Source organism: Onthophagus taurus, chromosome 1 (assembly GCF_036711975.1).
Source record: "Onthophagus taurus isolate NC chromosome 1, IU_Otau_3.0, whole genome shotgun sequence".
NCBI lineage: Eukaryota > Metazoa > Arthropoda > Insecta > Coleoptera > Scarabaeidae > Onthophagus > Onthophagus taurus.
Window position 1 is genome coordinate 38514009 of NC_091966.1, and position 14305 is coordinate 38528313.

A 14305-nucleotide genomic window follows, 5' to 3' on the forward strand; every position below is an offset into this window, starting at 1 on the left:
GACGTATATAATAAGCGTAGAGCTGAGCAGTGTTTTTAGAAGTGTATCTTTATTTTGTTAACGATTAATAAAGTAAAAGAAACGAAAGGGAGTGTTTAAAAAGAACCTAACCAACTTGAGCTACGAAACATTGGTCCTTCGAGCAGGATTGTTGAAGATTACCTTCAGCAAACGACACGGAACGCGAGGCGTTCGAGAACGGAGAGAAGACAACAAAAGGCGACAACTGTCTAGAACCACGGGGGCGGCACAGTAAGTACCGATCTTCCTAAACTTTCCTAATCCTAAATAAAAAATAAAAACCTTCATTCGACGATTAATGTTACTGTTATCATTGTAATGGCGGATCAACTAGTTAGAAAACGTGCTGTGTTAAAAGCATCCTTAACACGATTTGCTAACTTCATAGCTAGCACGGACGAAACACGTGCTACGGAGTTAGAAATACGTTTGGAAAACCACCTAAAGGTACTTTCCGAATACGAAATAATACAAGATCAAATCGAGGAATTAAAGGTCGATGAACCTAATAACGAACGCGAGCGGGTCGAGTTTGAGCATGCGTACTACAAAAACGTCAGCAAAGCTAAGGAAATATTACAAAAAACGGTACAATTATCAGCTAATACGAGCACGTCAACATTTAACAACAACTTTGCCAGTAATTTAGATACAAATAACGTACGTTTGCCAACAATAAATTTACCTGAATTTAACGGTAACTATGAAGATTGGTACAAATTTAAAGATTCCTTCAACGCATTGGTTCACGAGAACAATAAGCTCTCTGAAGTGCAAAAATTTATTTATCTTGTATCATCTTTGAAAGATGCCGCAGCAGAAGTAGTACAATCATTAGAAGTTTCAAGTGAAAATTATCCTGTCGCTTTAGAGTTATTAAACGAAAGATTCGAAAACAAGAAAATCATTGTTAACAGCCACGTTCGCGGAATTTTCGAGTTGGAAAACGTAATAAAAGATGCACCGAAGTCATTGAGACAATTCTTAGACGGTTTTTTGAAGCATTTTCGAGCGCTAAAAGCTTTAAAATTACCGGTAGAACATTGGGATGTTCCAATGGTCTATTTATTAACGAAAAAACTCGATAATAACACGCGTCGTTTATGGGAACAATCAGTATCACAGGATATTCCCAATTTAAACGAATTTACGGATTTTATCAAAAATCGATGCCAAATTTTGGAAACTATTGCTCAGTCGAATAAAACTTTAGACAAGGACTATTCCAAACCCTACAAACAACGTGCGATAACAAACGTCACAGCTACGAAAATTAGTTGCGTTCAATGCAAGGCCTCCCATAGCATTTTTCAATGCGAAATTTTCCTTAAGAGGGCTATTATTGATAGAATACGATTAGCAAAGGATTTAAAACTGTGTACAAATTGTTTAAACTTAAATCATACTGTACAGCAATGCAAATCGAAGCGAAATTGCTTCAAATGTAGTAAGCGACATCACACCTTACTCCATTTGGAAAATGAGAACAGTGAAGCCCCAAGGACAGCCGTTACCTCTCATGCTGTTAACAGAGGAACTTATGTCATTTTATCGACTGCCACGGTCTACATAAAAAACGGAAATGAATTGGTTGAAGCACGTGCACTTATTGACAACGGAAGCGATACCAATTATGTTACGAAGGCATTCACGAGAAAACTGAACGTCACTGAGACAACCATAGACCCAATAACAATAGCCAGTGTGAATGGAGTTACCTCTCAGGTATCCAAACAAACAAACTTGACCATACAAGCAAAATACACTAGTTATCAAGTGAACCTACAGTTTTTGATATTGAATCGTATCACTGAAAAAATTCCTACCATAAAGCTAAATGAACAAGATCTAAAAATTCCTAAGGGTGTGAAATTAGCTGATCGAAATTGGCATACACCAGGTGATATCGATTTGCTGATTGGTGCTGAGATTTTCTATGAGCTACTTCTTAATGGGAAGATAACTCTGGGAAGGAACAGTCCTGTATTAAGAGAAACCAGGTTTGGGTGGTTGATAACTGGCCGATTACACCTAGACCGCGAAACAATGAACACTTGCCATTTAAGTGTAAGTAACCCGGTAGACTTGCATAATCAGTTGCAACGATTTTGGAGTTTAGATGAATGTCCTTCTGAACGAGTGCTGTCTTTAGAAGAGGAGCAATGCGAACAAAAATTTGTTGAATCTACCACAAGAGATGAAAATGGACGTTATACGGTGCGATTGCCCTTTAACGAAAAGATGGAACAGTTGGGAAACAACCTAGCAGAAACATTAAATAGATTCCAAGGCTTGGAGAAAAGATTGGGTCGCAATGCTATTCTGAAGGAAGAATACAAACGGTTTATGGGAGAATATGAAAGGTTGGGGCATATGAGTAGAATTACTGATTTAAATAGTGACAATTTGGAGGAGCTTAAAGGAGAAAATTCGTATTACATTCCCCATCACCCGGTTTTTAAAACATCCAGCTCCACAACTAAACTTAGAGTTGTATTCGACGCCTCTTCAAAAACTCCAGGTAAATTATCATTAAACGAAACGTTATTGGTAGGACCCACAATACAGAGCGAGTTATTTTCGATATTGTTACGATTTAGAAAACACAAAATAGCTTTGATTGCTGACATCGAGAAAATGTTTCGCCAGGTACGAATTTGTGAGAATCATTGCGATTTTCAGCGCATCCTTTGGAGAAACGAACCTACGGACAAAATTGGAGTATACAAATTATGTACTGTTACTTACGGAACTGCACCAGCAACATTCTTAACTACTAGGTGTTTGACAGACTTGGCTAACTCAAACTTGAATAAGCATTCTTTGGCAGCAAGAGCAATAATAAAGGATATGTACGTGGATGATCTTATCACAGGTTGTGACACATTAGAAGACGGTTTAGAGCTTCAAGAAGAAATATCCAAAATACTAACCAGTGGAGGGTTCAATTTAAGAAAATGGGGAAGCAATTGTATGGAGATCTTAAAGAAATGTACAAGTACAAATGCTAATGATAAACATTTAATTAAAGACGAGACAGATAACAAAACTTTAGGTGTTATTTGGTCTTCATCAGATGACACTCTACGATTTATTATTAACGCAAGTATCAAACCAACTGAAAGAGTGACAAAGAGAACTATTCTAGCAAGTGTTTCCAAGATATTTGATCCTTTGGGATTGGTAACACCTATTACGACTCAAACAAAGGTATTTGTACAGCAACTGTGGATAATGAGGTTGGACTGGGATGACGATTTACCGCAGTTTATTGTTGATGCTTGGAACCGTTTAAAGGGGCAATTGCTTTCCGTCTCGGAAATTTCCATTCCTCGACGAGTACTTGTGAACAAGCCTGTGGATGTTCAACTTTGTGCATTTTGCGATAGTAGCGAGAAAGCATATGCAGCGGCCGTTTATGTGAGATGCGTTACGGATGATGGTAGCATAAATATTTCTCTACTCTGTTCTAAAACGAGAGTAGCACCATTGAAAAAAATTTCAATCCCACGTTTGGAATTATGCGGTGCATTACTATTAGTCAAATTGGTAAACCGTATAAAAAATGATCTAGACTATAACATTTCCAAACTATTTTATTTCACTGATTCGACAATAGTACTAAACTGGCTTAACGGAAATCCGACAAGGTGGAAGGTATTTGTTGCGAATAGAGTGGCCAAGATACAAGCCCTCAGCAAGATTACTGATTGGTACCATGTCGCAGGAAGAGAAAATCCTGCCGATATTCCAACACGCATTAATGACATAAGCAAATTAAATGAATCTATATGGTGGAGTGGTCCAAAATTCCTGTATGATTCTCCTGAAACCTGGAAGGTAGATTATGATGTTGATACAACCGAAACTAAAGAAGAAAGGAGGCAAGCAGTTACACTTACTTGTGAACGAACAGATGATTTGTTGACTAAGTTTTCATCACTCAACAAATTAAAAAGAGTGATGGCATACGTAATGAGATTTAAACAAAACGCATCACAGCCATGTAATGTTAGAAAATTTGGACCCCTAGATTCTGATGAAATAAATAAAGCATTTATAAAAATTATATTGTTGGCACAGCGTGAGTTTAGCTCCGATATAAATGAACTGAACACAAAGGGTGGATTGTCCACGTCGAGTAAATTAAGGTCATTGTCACCTTTTCTTGATTCCAATAACATATTACGCGTTGGTGGTAGATTAAAAAATGCTGACATACCGTATGATTTTAAGCATCCAATACTTTTACCAAAAGACTGCCCATTAACGAGATTAATTGTCTGGCAAGAGCACAATAGGCATTTTCATGCAGGAGCGTCAACCACTTTGGCTGCTATTCGACAGTCCTTTTGGCCAATATCTGGGAGGAATACCGTTAGACGTGTCCTACAAAGTTGCATTGTATGTTATAAATACTCGCCGAAACATGTTCAATTAAAAATGGCAAACTTACCTGAAACTAGAACAGCGATAACCTTACCTTTTCAATGCACTTCACTGGATTTCGCTGGTCCTTTTGAGGTTAAAGAAACTAAATACCGCGGCAGACGAATGCTGAAAATGTATGTTTGTGTTTTCGTTTGCTTCTCAACAAAGGCTGTTCACTTGGAACTCCTTTCGGATTTGACCTGTAAGACATTCTTAAATTCCTTAAAACGATTCGTCGCGAGGCGCGGTCTCCCACAGCAGCTTTATTCAGATAACGCCAGAACGTTTGTGGCTGCTGATAAAGAATTAAAATTAGCTTACAGAGCCATTACAACATTCTTTCGGGATGATTTAATAAATGGCTTCTTGACTATGCATTCTATAACTTGGAAATTTATGCCTCCACGTGCTCCACATTTTGGTGGCTTGCATGAAGCAGCGGTAAAATCATTTAAACGGCATTTTAAAAGAGTAACATCCGGAGCTACATTAACGATCGAAGAATTTACGACATTATTGTGTCAAATAGAAGGTATCCTAAACTCCAGACCTTTATATCCGCTTTCAACCGATCCCAACGATTTCCAACCTTTAACTCCTGGTCATTTCTTGATCGGTCGCCCAATTAACGCGATTCCTGAGGTGGATATATCAGACGAACTGCCAAACCGATTACGAAGTTATGAAAAATTAAAACGTCTTCAGCAACTGTTTTGGAAGCAGTTTCAGCGAGACTATCTCACCACTTTGCAACAAAGAGGGAAATGGGCCAAGGATACCGCACAATTGGATGTGGGTGACATCGTGTTGGTAAGGCAAGTAAATTCACCATCTCAACATTGGCCACTGGGACGAATCCTCAAATTTCATCCCGGCAGCGACAAGCGAAGAAGAGTAGTGACCGTTCTGGTGCAAGGAAAAACCTACGTCAGAGCAGCAACTGATGTCTGCCCACTTCCTAAACAGAGTGTTGAAATGGAACATTCCAAGGCGGGGGAGTATGTTGGGGAGAGGGAAGCGCCGAGCGTTTAGGCATCCCACCGTACCGCTGGGCGACGCGTGCGTGATACACATTCCGTGTGTGTGTTGTTCATATAGCAGACGTATATAATAAGCGTAGAGCTGAGCAGTGTTTTTAGAAGTGTATCTTTATTTTGTTAACGATTAATAAAGTAAAAGAAACGAAAGGGAGTGTTTAAAAAGAACCTAACCAACTTGAGCTACGAAACAATACCGAAATACCTATTTGAGCGGTTTCATTCAAAACTCTCGACTCATTATGTTTTATGTTGGCAACGGACCCAGTCTGAGTGAATTTCTTCATGATCTGGATGCCTTTCAGTAAAAACTGCGGCAGTTCGTCGAGCACATTCATTTTGGGATCCATACATTAATACAATTTCAATCCTTTCCTGCAAACTGTAAACCATTATTGCTGTTTTATTTAAATAACTTTGTTAAGTGGATAACACAAAGTTGTTTAAGTAATAACCAAATAAACTTATGTTTAGAATTGCACTTTTATTTTATTCTTTTCTCGCACTGTGAGCCTGCCTATAACTCGTTTATAGAAAGAGAAAAATTACATCTCTTTTTTTCCTTTTTTGGCCATTCGAGTCAAGAGTAATTTTCATACAGGTTTAATGTAAAATACTTTCAATAAAATTTAGTTTAATTCATAATTATACGTGTTTAGTTGTCTTAAATATTTCGGATTGCTCCGAAATAATAAAGGTTTAATGGTCGTTGTAAAAACGAACATGGTAATTTAATTTTATAAATTAACAATAAAAGATTACTTATTCTTGCTTTTAAGAAGGTGATTAAAGTTTTTAATATTAATTAAAGCGGGAAATACAAAACAAAGATTTTCGCAAAAATTTCGAAAACGAATCGATCAATTTAAAAAAAATAAATACTAACATGTAGTACTTTAAAAGTCCTTTAAAATGAGGTATCACTTGACACCCCTTTCCATTTAAGATTTTTAAGGGGTTGGTTTCTGGCGGCGGGGGGTTGAAGTGAGTGAGTCAATTTTTGCATAAAAAGTTGTCCCCCTTGGTTTTATTCTTTTCCTATTTCAGCGATTTTCTTTTTAAACTTCCGGATTTACAGAAATTGAGGTGGAAAGTTTTGAAATGAACACCCTGTATATAAAGAATATCCATTTGACTTCTCTTAGGTCAGTGTTCTTCAACCTGTGTTCCGCGGAACCCTAGGGTTCCACTCAAACGGTTTAGGGGCTCTACGAGTCAATGCTACAGTTCTTGACGTAGTTTCATGTTCGACCAGTTTTTCGCCAACCTTAAACCCAACGGATAACAGTGGAGAAGAAAATAAGTCCGGATTAACAAGCTGGAAAAAACGAAAGTATGTTGAAGACTATATGAATATTGGATTTACTTGGATTGGCGATAAATATGAGCTAAATGGGTTTTGTGTAATATATGAACAACTAATGAACAACAGCAGTTTAAATCCTGCAAAGTTAAAGCTTTATTTGGAAACTAAACATCCGACTTTGAAAGGTAAAAGCGAATGTCTTAAAAGAAAATGTATTGAACTAAATCAGAAAAGAAATACATTTGGAAGGTATGTTCGTGATGATAATAAAAATGTACTAAAAGCATCATATTTAATTAGTTGGCGCGTAGCTAAACAAGGCGAAGCTTATATGATAGCAGAAAAAGTGATTAAACCTTGTGCAAAAGGTTTATTCTTTATTATATACTATGTATCCAAATCTTGGATACATCATCTAAATCACGAAGTGCGACAAGTGTTTTTAACTATAAAACAAAATCGACACAGTTTTCAAATCTTGCACCGCTCAGGAAGTTTTTTCAACCCTCCTTTTAGAAGATTCTTAGCACTTATAATAAGTTGCAAATATTTTTGTTTTAAATATAGTACAGTAACCAGGTATTGAGTTTGCTTGATCAACGCTAATAAACTTGCAATCAATTTGGTTATCATTAAGAGAGGCTGCAACAGCAATTTTTGTTACAGTGCCAAATTAGTTTTAAGTAGTATGCGGTAGTCAATCGTAAGTTAAATTGAGTCCAACAATGTCTCAATGTTACCAAAAAACAGGAGGCACTTCACATGCCCACCTAGACTGGCCGCCAGCACTGACGGGATCTGATACTACTAAAATAGCAATCTGCAAATGCCAGAACTTTCGGAAAACAATCGCCACCCGCTTTTAGTGTCAAGGGCGACATTTCCACAAATATTGCATATGTAACAATACGAGATCAGAAACGGTGGAGTTAGACAACAGAGTGCTTTCACTCATCAATCGTTGGTTTGGATGAGTGTATTTGGGTTGGGTCACATCTTTATACATTCAGTACCTAATGTTGATTTCTGTTATCCTGTTTGATAAGTTTTTTTACCAAGGAATGAGGCTTATGCCAGGCTTCTACAAATTACTTTCCTTTCTTACCACAAACAGAAACAATATCATCTTTAGCTGACGAACGGTCGAGGTAGTCAAGGTAGTATCCAAGAAAGATGAAAATACTTGACTAATACCAACTCAATTTACAAAATCATACCAATTACCAGATATCCTTGAGTACGAGGACTCAGATATACATTTTACATTGTGGATTTATTCCTCTTTAACTGATCTGCTTTGTACTTCTTTGTTCTGTTCTTCATATATCCAAAACCTGTAATTTCTTGAAAATTTTCTTTCATTGGCATGGGTTTCATGTAATCATTCTCCATCTTCATCCTTGTTTAACAGGCTTTGTATTGTGTATCTGTTACAGTTCTCTCCACATTTTGCATCTGTTGCTATTCAGCGAACTCCAACTTTTACTTCTATTCTTCAATTTCCAGAACACTTTTCTAACATATAAATAAACAACTTTTTTCAAATTCCCTAAACTAATTCCTTTTCAGCAAGCTTTGTATTCTGCCAATATTCCTGTTCAGCAAACTTTACATTCTGCCAAAGTATCTTTTTAGCATACTAGATATTTTTCAATATTTATTTTCAGCTATGCTGAACTCTTGTGCTTTTAAATTTTTAATGTTCCATCATACTTCAATGACGATGTACAATTTCTAATACGTTTCAAATATGTATTAATGATTGGTTTTCTTAAGAATATCTTGTACCTTCCAATGTTCTTGTTTACAACCCTAAATTTAATTACAACTTAAGTGTAATTAAACAGCAGTAAAAAAATCGGAACGCAGTTTTTAAACCACGATGATTTAGGTTCGTGTACTGAAGCTTCTGGTTTAGAAGTAAAACAGGAGTTGAAAGAGCTATTGGAAATACATTATATCGTATATCAAGGGTTAAAAGTACCGATTATAGAGTTCCTTGCTGACTTCCAGCTTCAAACTTCCAGCTGATGAATGTTTATCAAGTAAATCACCTGCAGTAGAAACATAAGAAGTAATTCAAATCGTTCTTCGGAAAGATTAGCAAAATAAATACAAAACAACGCTCCTAGTTAATCTTACTAGACCAAAAATCATCACGGAGAGATAATGAAACCGGAAATTCTACAGCTGATAGTATAATTGTTTGAACTGTATTCGGGCCAACTAGAGTTTTATCTTTTAGGCGTTCTAAACTTATGGTTAATTATGGCAATAAATTACATGTGGGAGCAGGAGATAATAATGCCAAGGATCATCATTGCGTTACTACGTCATCACATCTCTTAAACAAGTTTAAATTGGTGCTGTGAAGTTTCCGGCTTCTAACTTTGGGGTTCATTTCAAAATCAATTTTAAACGAAATATGTATATGATATAAGCAGAGATAATAATATGATATGAGCAAGTCGCATAATAAAATCGAGCTTAATCTAAACCAACAAAAGTTGTGCTTAAAAAAAGACTTCTTTCCTAGATGTCACTGCTGACCTTCTGGCAATAATTGTAACAAGTACAATATCGACTACTATTTTATTTAAATATAACCAAGTCTAAAAAAATCATTATTTTTTTATTTACTTTAGTTATCCTTGAAATTGAAGATTGTGAAATAATCCAAATAAAGGATATCCACTTGGCTTCCGTTGAGTGTTGCCGCGACATAACATATAATACGTTTTCGAAAAGCAAATAACGGCTCGGAAATTGAAGCGATATCATTCCCAGCTCGTCGGGGGAGGCTCACTTTCGCCTTGTCGAAGAGAAGAAACGAGAAAAGAAGTCGGTTATTGCCGAGATGATAAATCCGGAAAATATGGATTCTTCAGTCGTCTCTCGCACTGTTTAAGTTATCCGCGAAATTACCGAGAAGATATAAGGAATGTTCGTGAACATAAAAGTGCACTATCGATCCCGTTTACGCCTCTTCTCGAATTGGCTATTATCGGTAAATACGGACGGAATTCGCAGGTAACCTTTTAAGGAATAAAGGGAGAATGAGTTCCGAATATAATTCAATGACTTAAAATTCGTCTCGCGTACCCGGTTTAAGTTTAATGCGAACCGTTCCGCGGTGCGGCCTTCCTTATATTAATCTGAAATTGCCTGCGGCGTACATTTTCAGGGTACCTATACAAGGCTATTGCCCGATTCGAGCTCTTTTATAAATTTAATGCCGCCTTTATGGCCTGCAGAGGGCTGAATAAGCGCGGTTTACCAACCGAACGTTAAATTATTACCTTATATACTGTAAAAGGGTAGAAATAAACAGAAAATAGGAAGAATATCAAACAGAACACAACAATTTTAAATGGAAACAATAACAACACTGCTCGGGCAAATATTGCAAATTGGACAACACGTGCTTTAACGCGATTCGGTAAATTTAACATTGCGTCAGAAATGGAGGGTGGGGGTGTACAGGATCTAATTGTTATTAATTTTGGCTCCTATTCAAGTAATTAATGAAAATAGCAGTGGTCTGTTATTTATCGCCTACCAAATGTGTCCATCGTGGTTACTATTTTGAAAATAAACATGCGTGTACAAATGTAAAGTGAACTAACAAACGCGTAAATTCGTTTAATCATAAATGAAAAATTAATCTTTATTACAATCACTCAACGAAAAATACAGTAAAATCTCGATATAACGGAAATATTCGTGTTTATTCGTGAGACGTACGACTACGTCTCTTAAGACGGCTAAACCCGCATGTTTCTAGTAGTTCTAGGTGTTGTGTTAGTTCTTATGGTAGTTATTAGTTCTAGTTTTAGTTGTTATTCACGTTGAATATTTTTCATTGGACTAAAACTAGAACTAACACAATACCTGGAACTAGAAATATTTGGGCTTAGCCGTCTTAAGAGACGCAAGGCTAAACCCGAAACTCTTATTTTTGAACAATTCCCTGATCCTGAGGTTCGAAGAAAATTCCTTCCTTTATTTTAGCATCACTAACTTTAGGAAACTTTTCTTTTAAGTAGGAAAGTGTTGGGTAAAACAAGATACTTATGGTGTTTGATCTTCGATAACTTTTTGCCAAAGCAGATTTTTAATGATTTCTTCTTTTACAGTTTCGCATTGGTTTTGCCGTTTCTAAATAAATCAACAACAAACCATATAACCAGGATTTACCATTTTTTCTTGTTCTGATTGATGCCAAAGTTCTGACGTCATTTAGAGTGAAACCAAATAATTGTGCCTTTATGAAAATACTTTCTTCACGTTCTAGAGAGAATGTTCACTTATCATTACTAACTCACCAGCTAGAACTAAAATATTTGGCATAAAACGAACACCTAACAAAATAGCACAACCTCACTTTTTTCGATGCACATATTTTCTCTCACAGACTTGCAATAACTTCGATTTTGTTTTCAATATTGAATAACAGATCATATGATTCTAATTTGATGATCAGCAGGAGTATGGTTCAACTTGTTGAAAAAACGGCGATAAAAAGACAACATACATAAAACCTGAATGGTTGCGTTCCATGGCTTTGACAAATTTTTTTTATCAAACTTAGTTTTATATGTAATGGTGGTCAAAGTACTCTCTGCTAGACTCGACAAGAGCCCACCAGAGTACTTGGGGTTGAATTTTTTTTTTTGTTCCAGTAGTGAGATACTTTGGCTAATCTTTCTTGCTACACCAATTTCACGTTTTCGTTCATATCGGAACCATGTGCTACCGGAACAGAGGAAATCTATTTCCATTATGCAACAGTACAGCTTGTAAATTGGTTTTTCAAGAGTCTATAAACATACACCAATTTTGCAGAACGTTAAGGATGCAGTGTACTATATGCGAATAAGCACCCTAAAACAAGGTTTCGGAGATCTGAACACAACGCACTTCATCCCTCATCGATAGTAGATGTTTATTATATTTATATAATACTGAGGTTTTGGATGTCCGTTCTTGAGTTCACAAACATTGCCTCTTGGTTTATGGAGACCATTTCAAGGAAAAGACGCTTTTTGATGTTATTTTCTTGAAACAGGATGGACGTATCATTGAAATCGAATCTGTGGCCTGTATCAATATGATGATTGACCAACGCCGATTTGTTGGCCCAAAGATTTTTACAGTCAGCTTCGTGCTGCTGGACTCTTTTTTTGATGTATTGTGAAGTAGTCCCCACATAGCAAGCAGGGCAAACACCACAGGGGATTCTATAGATAACATTCGATTTAAGATTCATGGTGGTGGGATCCTTCAGATTGCAGAAGTTGCACTTCAGAGGTCTGTAATTAAATTTCGCTATCTTTACATGGTCGGTATGTAGTAATTTGGTCAACCTAGGGATCAGTTGAGCAATAAAAGATAGAAGTGAGAAGTTGGGTCTCTCGCCATTTATCGGGGGACTCATTAGGGATGTGTCAAGTTTCCTGGGGGTAGTATACAGAAGCTTATTTACCAGTGGTCTGGGAAAGCAATTGTTGCAGAACATATTTGAGAGCAACCACAATGACAAATCTTCTTGATTATATCCCTCATGGCAACAACCGTATTCATTTTTTGGTGTAACGGATGATTAGAATAAAAGTTAATATATCTTCCAGTGCGTTTTTTTTTTCTGTACCAATCAGTACAGATCGACCTATCATCATCCCGAATGACCAGACAGTCTAGGAAGGGCACTGACTTAGAGGACTCAGTTTCCATAGTGAATTGAAGCCTTTCATTGTAAATATTAAAGGTATCCAATACCACATCGAGGGCATCGGAGGGGATGGAGCAGATAATGTCGTCCACATATTTGTAGATAAAGGGAAATCTAAAGTTAAGTTTGAAGATGGAGTTGATAATCAAATCATCTATTACAATCTGAGCTAATATCTATATAGGGGTTGCCCATTGGTGAGAGGAAAATGAGAAAGTGAACAGAAATTGGATAATTTCCATAAAGAGATTTTTTTCCATGGGGGTGTGTCCCATTCTCTGCTTATAATGTCAGTAACCAAGTCCATAGGAATGTTGGTAAATAGGGAAATCACGTCCAATGAAACCAAAACATGGACAATCGGGAGCTTAATCTTAGCAACCTCCTCTACGAAAGTGTATGAGTCCTGTATGTTGAGACTGGTCCAGTTACTGAAGGCAATAGAGAGAATGTCAGCCAAGTGTTTAGACAAGGCATAAGTGGGGGAGCCAACAAAAGAGATGATAGACCTGAGGGGACAATCCTCTTTGTGGACCTTTGGTAGGCCATAAAACTTAGGGGTAACACCATTATGGCACGTTAAAGTTTTTGCAGTCCTAGTGTCAATACACTGCAATTCCTTCAGCTTCTATATAAATTTGTTATTTTTTGTTTGGGTGGTGGTTGTGGGATCCCTAGGGAGGTTCTTATAAGTAGTATCATCAGAGAGGAGCACCATGGCTTTTTGAAGGTATATATGGATTTGGATATGGCAACCGTGCATTAACCTTTAGCAGCAGGTGTAATAATGAGTGGATCTGATCACAATTTTTTAGGAACCTAGATGTCTCCCTTTCTAAATTTAGTATAAATTTATCAGTTTGAGAAAAGGATGTAGCACCTCTAACAAAGTTAGTAAGTATATTGGTGATGCCTCCTCTTACTAGATCGTAATCGGAGAACTTAGAGACTTCTTTTGAATGTTCGATATCACCCGGCAAGCAGAATTTGGGTTCCAATGAAAGAAACTTTACATTTGTAGGAGGTTCAACTTTCGTAAGGTTATATTAACCAATTATATTATTACTATTATTACAAATATTAATGGGGGATTTGAGTTTTAGACTATTAAACTTATTAGTATTAACGTTCTTCACTCTATTGAATATTTGAGTGAATTTCTTATTCAATCTATTGTTAAATTCCCTTAACATTTCGGGGGGTAAAATTTTAAGTTACGGAAGGTAATTTTAATTTCGAATAATAATTCTACTCGCTAACCTATTGTTAAAACGATGGATCTCTTCATTAATCCTGCTTCTCGAGTCATCCAAAAGAGAGATGATGTTCTTAGACCCGTTGCTAATGTGATTGGGGATGACACCTTCTCTGCGGAAGCGAAGAAGAAAATGTCTTCTGTTGTCCAGCTTGGCTCTTCGTCAGTTGCTGTTCAATCTGAGTTGCTCGATATGTAGTAAAGTATTAACATTTAGAATCCTTGTGGCAAAAAGTTTGTCGATTAGTGTTATTTATTAATTTAAAATGCAAATTGAAATTTTTTTTATATAATGGACTTTTGGCTATAACGGACATTCTCTTCTTCGTGTTAGTTCGTTATGTCGAGATTTTACAGTATTAATAAACTGCCAAGTAAGTAAATATATAAAACATACGGTTTAAAATCGTTTGCGCATCGTTATTAAGTAATCCGATCTCCGTTATCTCTCACTGCAGTTCCGGTCGCGATTCGAGACCACGGGTGGTGCTTTAAGCTTGCGAGTGCCGTTGACAGAATATAAG

At 36.7% G+C, this 14305-nt stretch overlaps 1 protein-coding gene across 1 annotated transcript; it reads left to right on the forward strand.

The window, feature by feature from the left end:
- The first annotated feature begins 339 nt into the window (after positions 1-339).
- On the forward strand, positions 340-5484 carry LOC139429696 (uncharacterized). The gene has a single exon (XM_071195643.1). The coding sequence runs from the start codon at positions 340-342 to the stop codon at positions 5482-5484; it is 5145 nt and encodes a 1714-aa protein (XP_071051744.1).
- The last annotated feature ends 8821 nt before the right edge of the window (positions 5485-14305 follow it).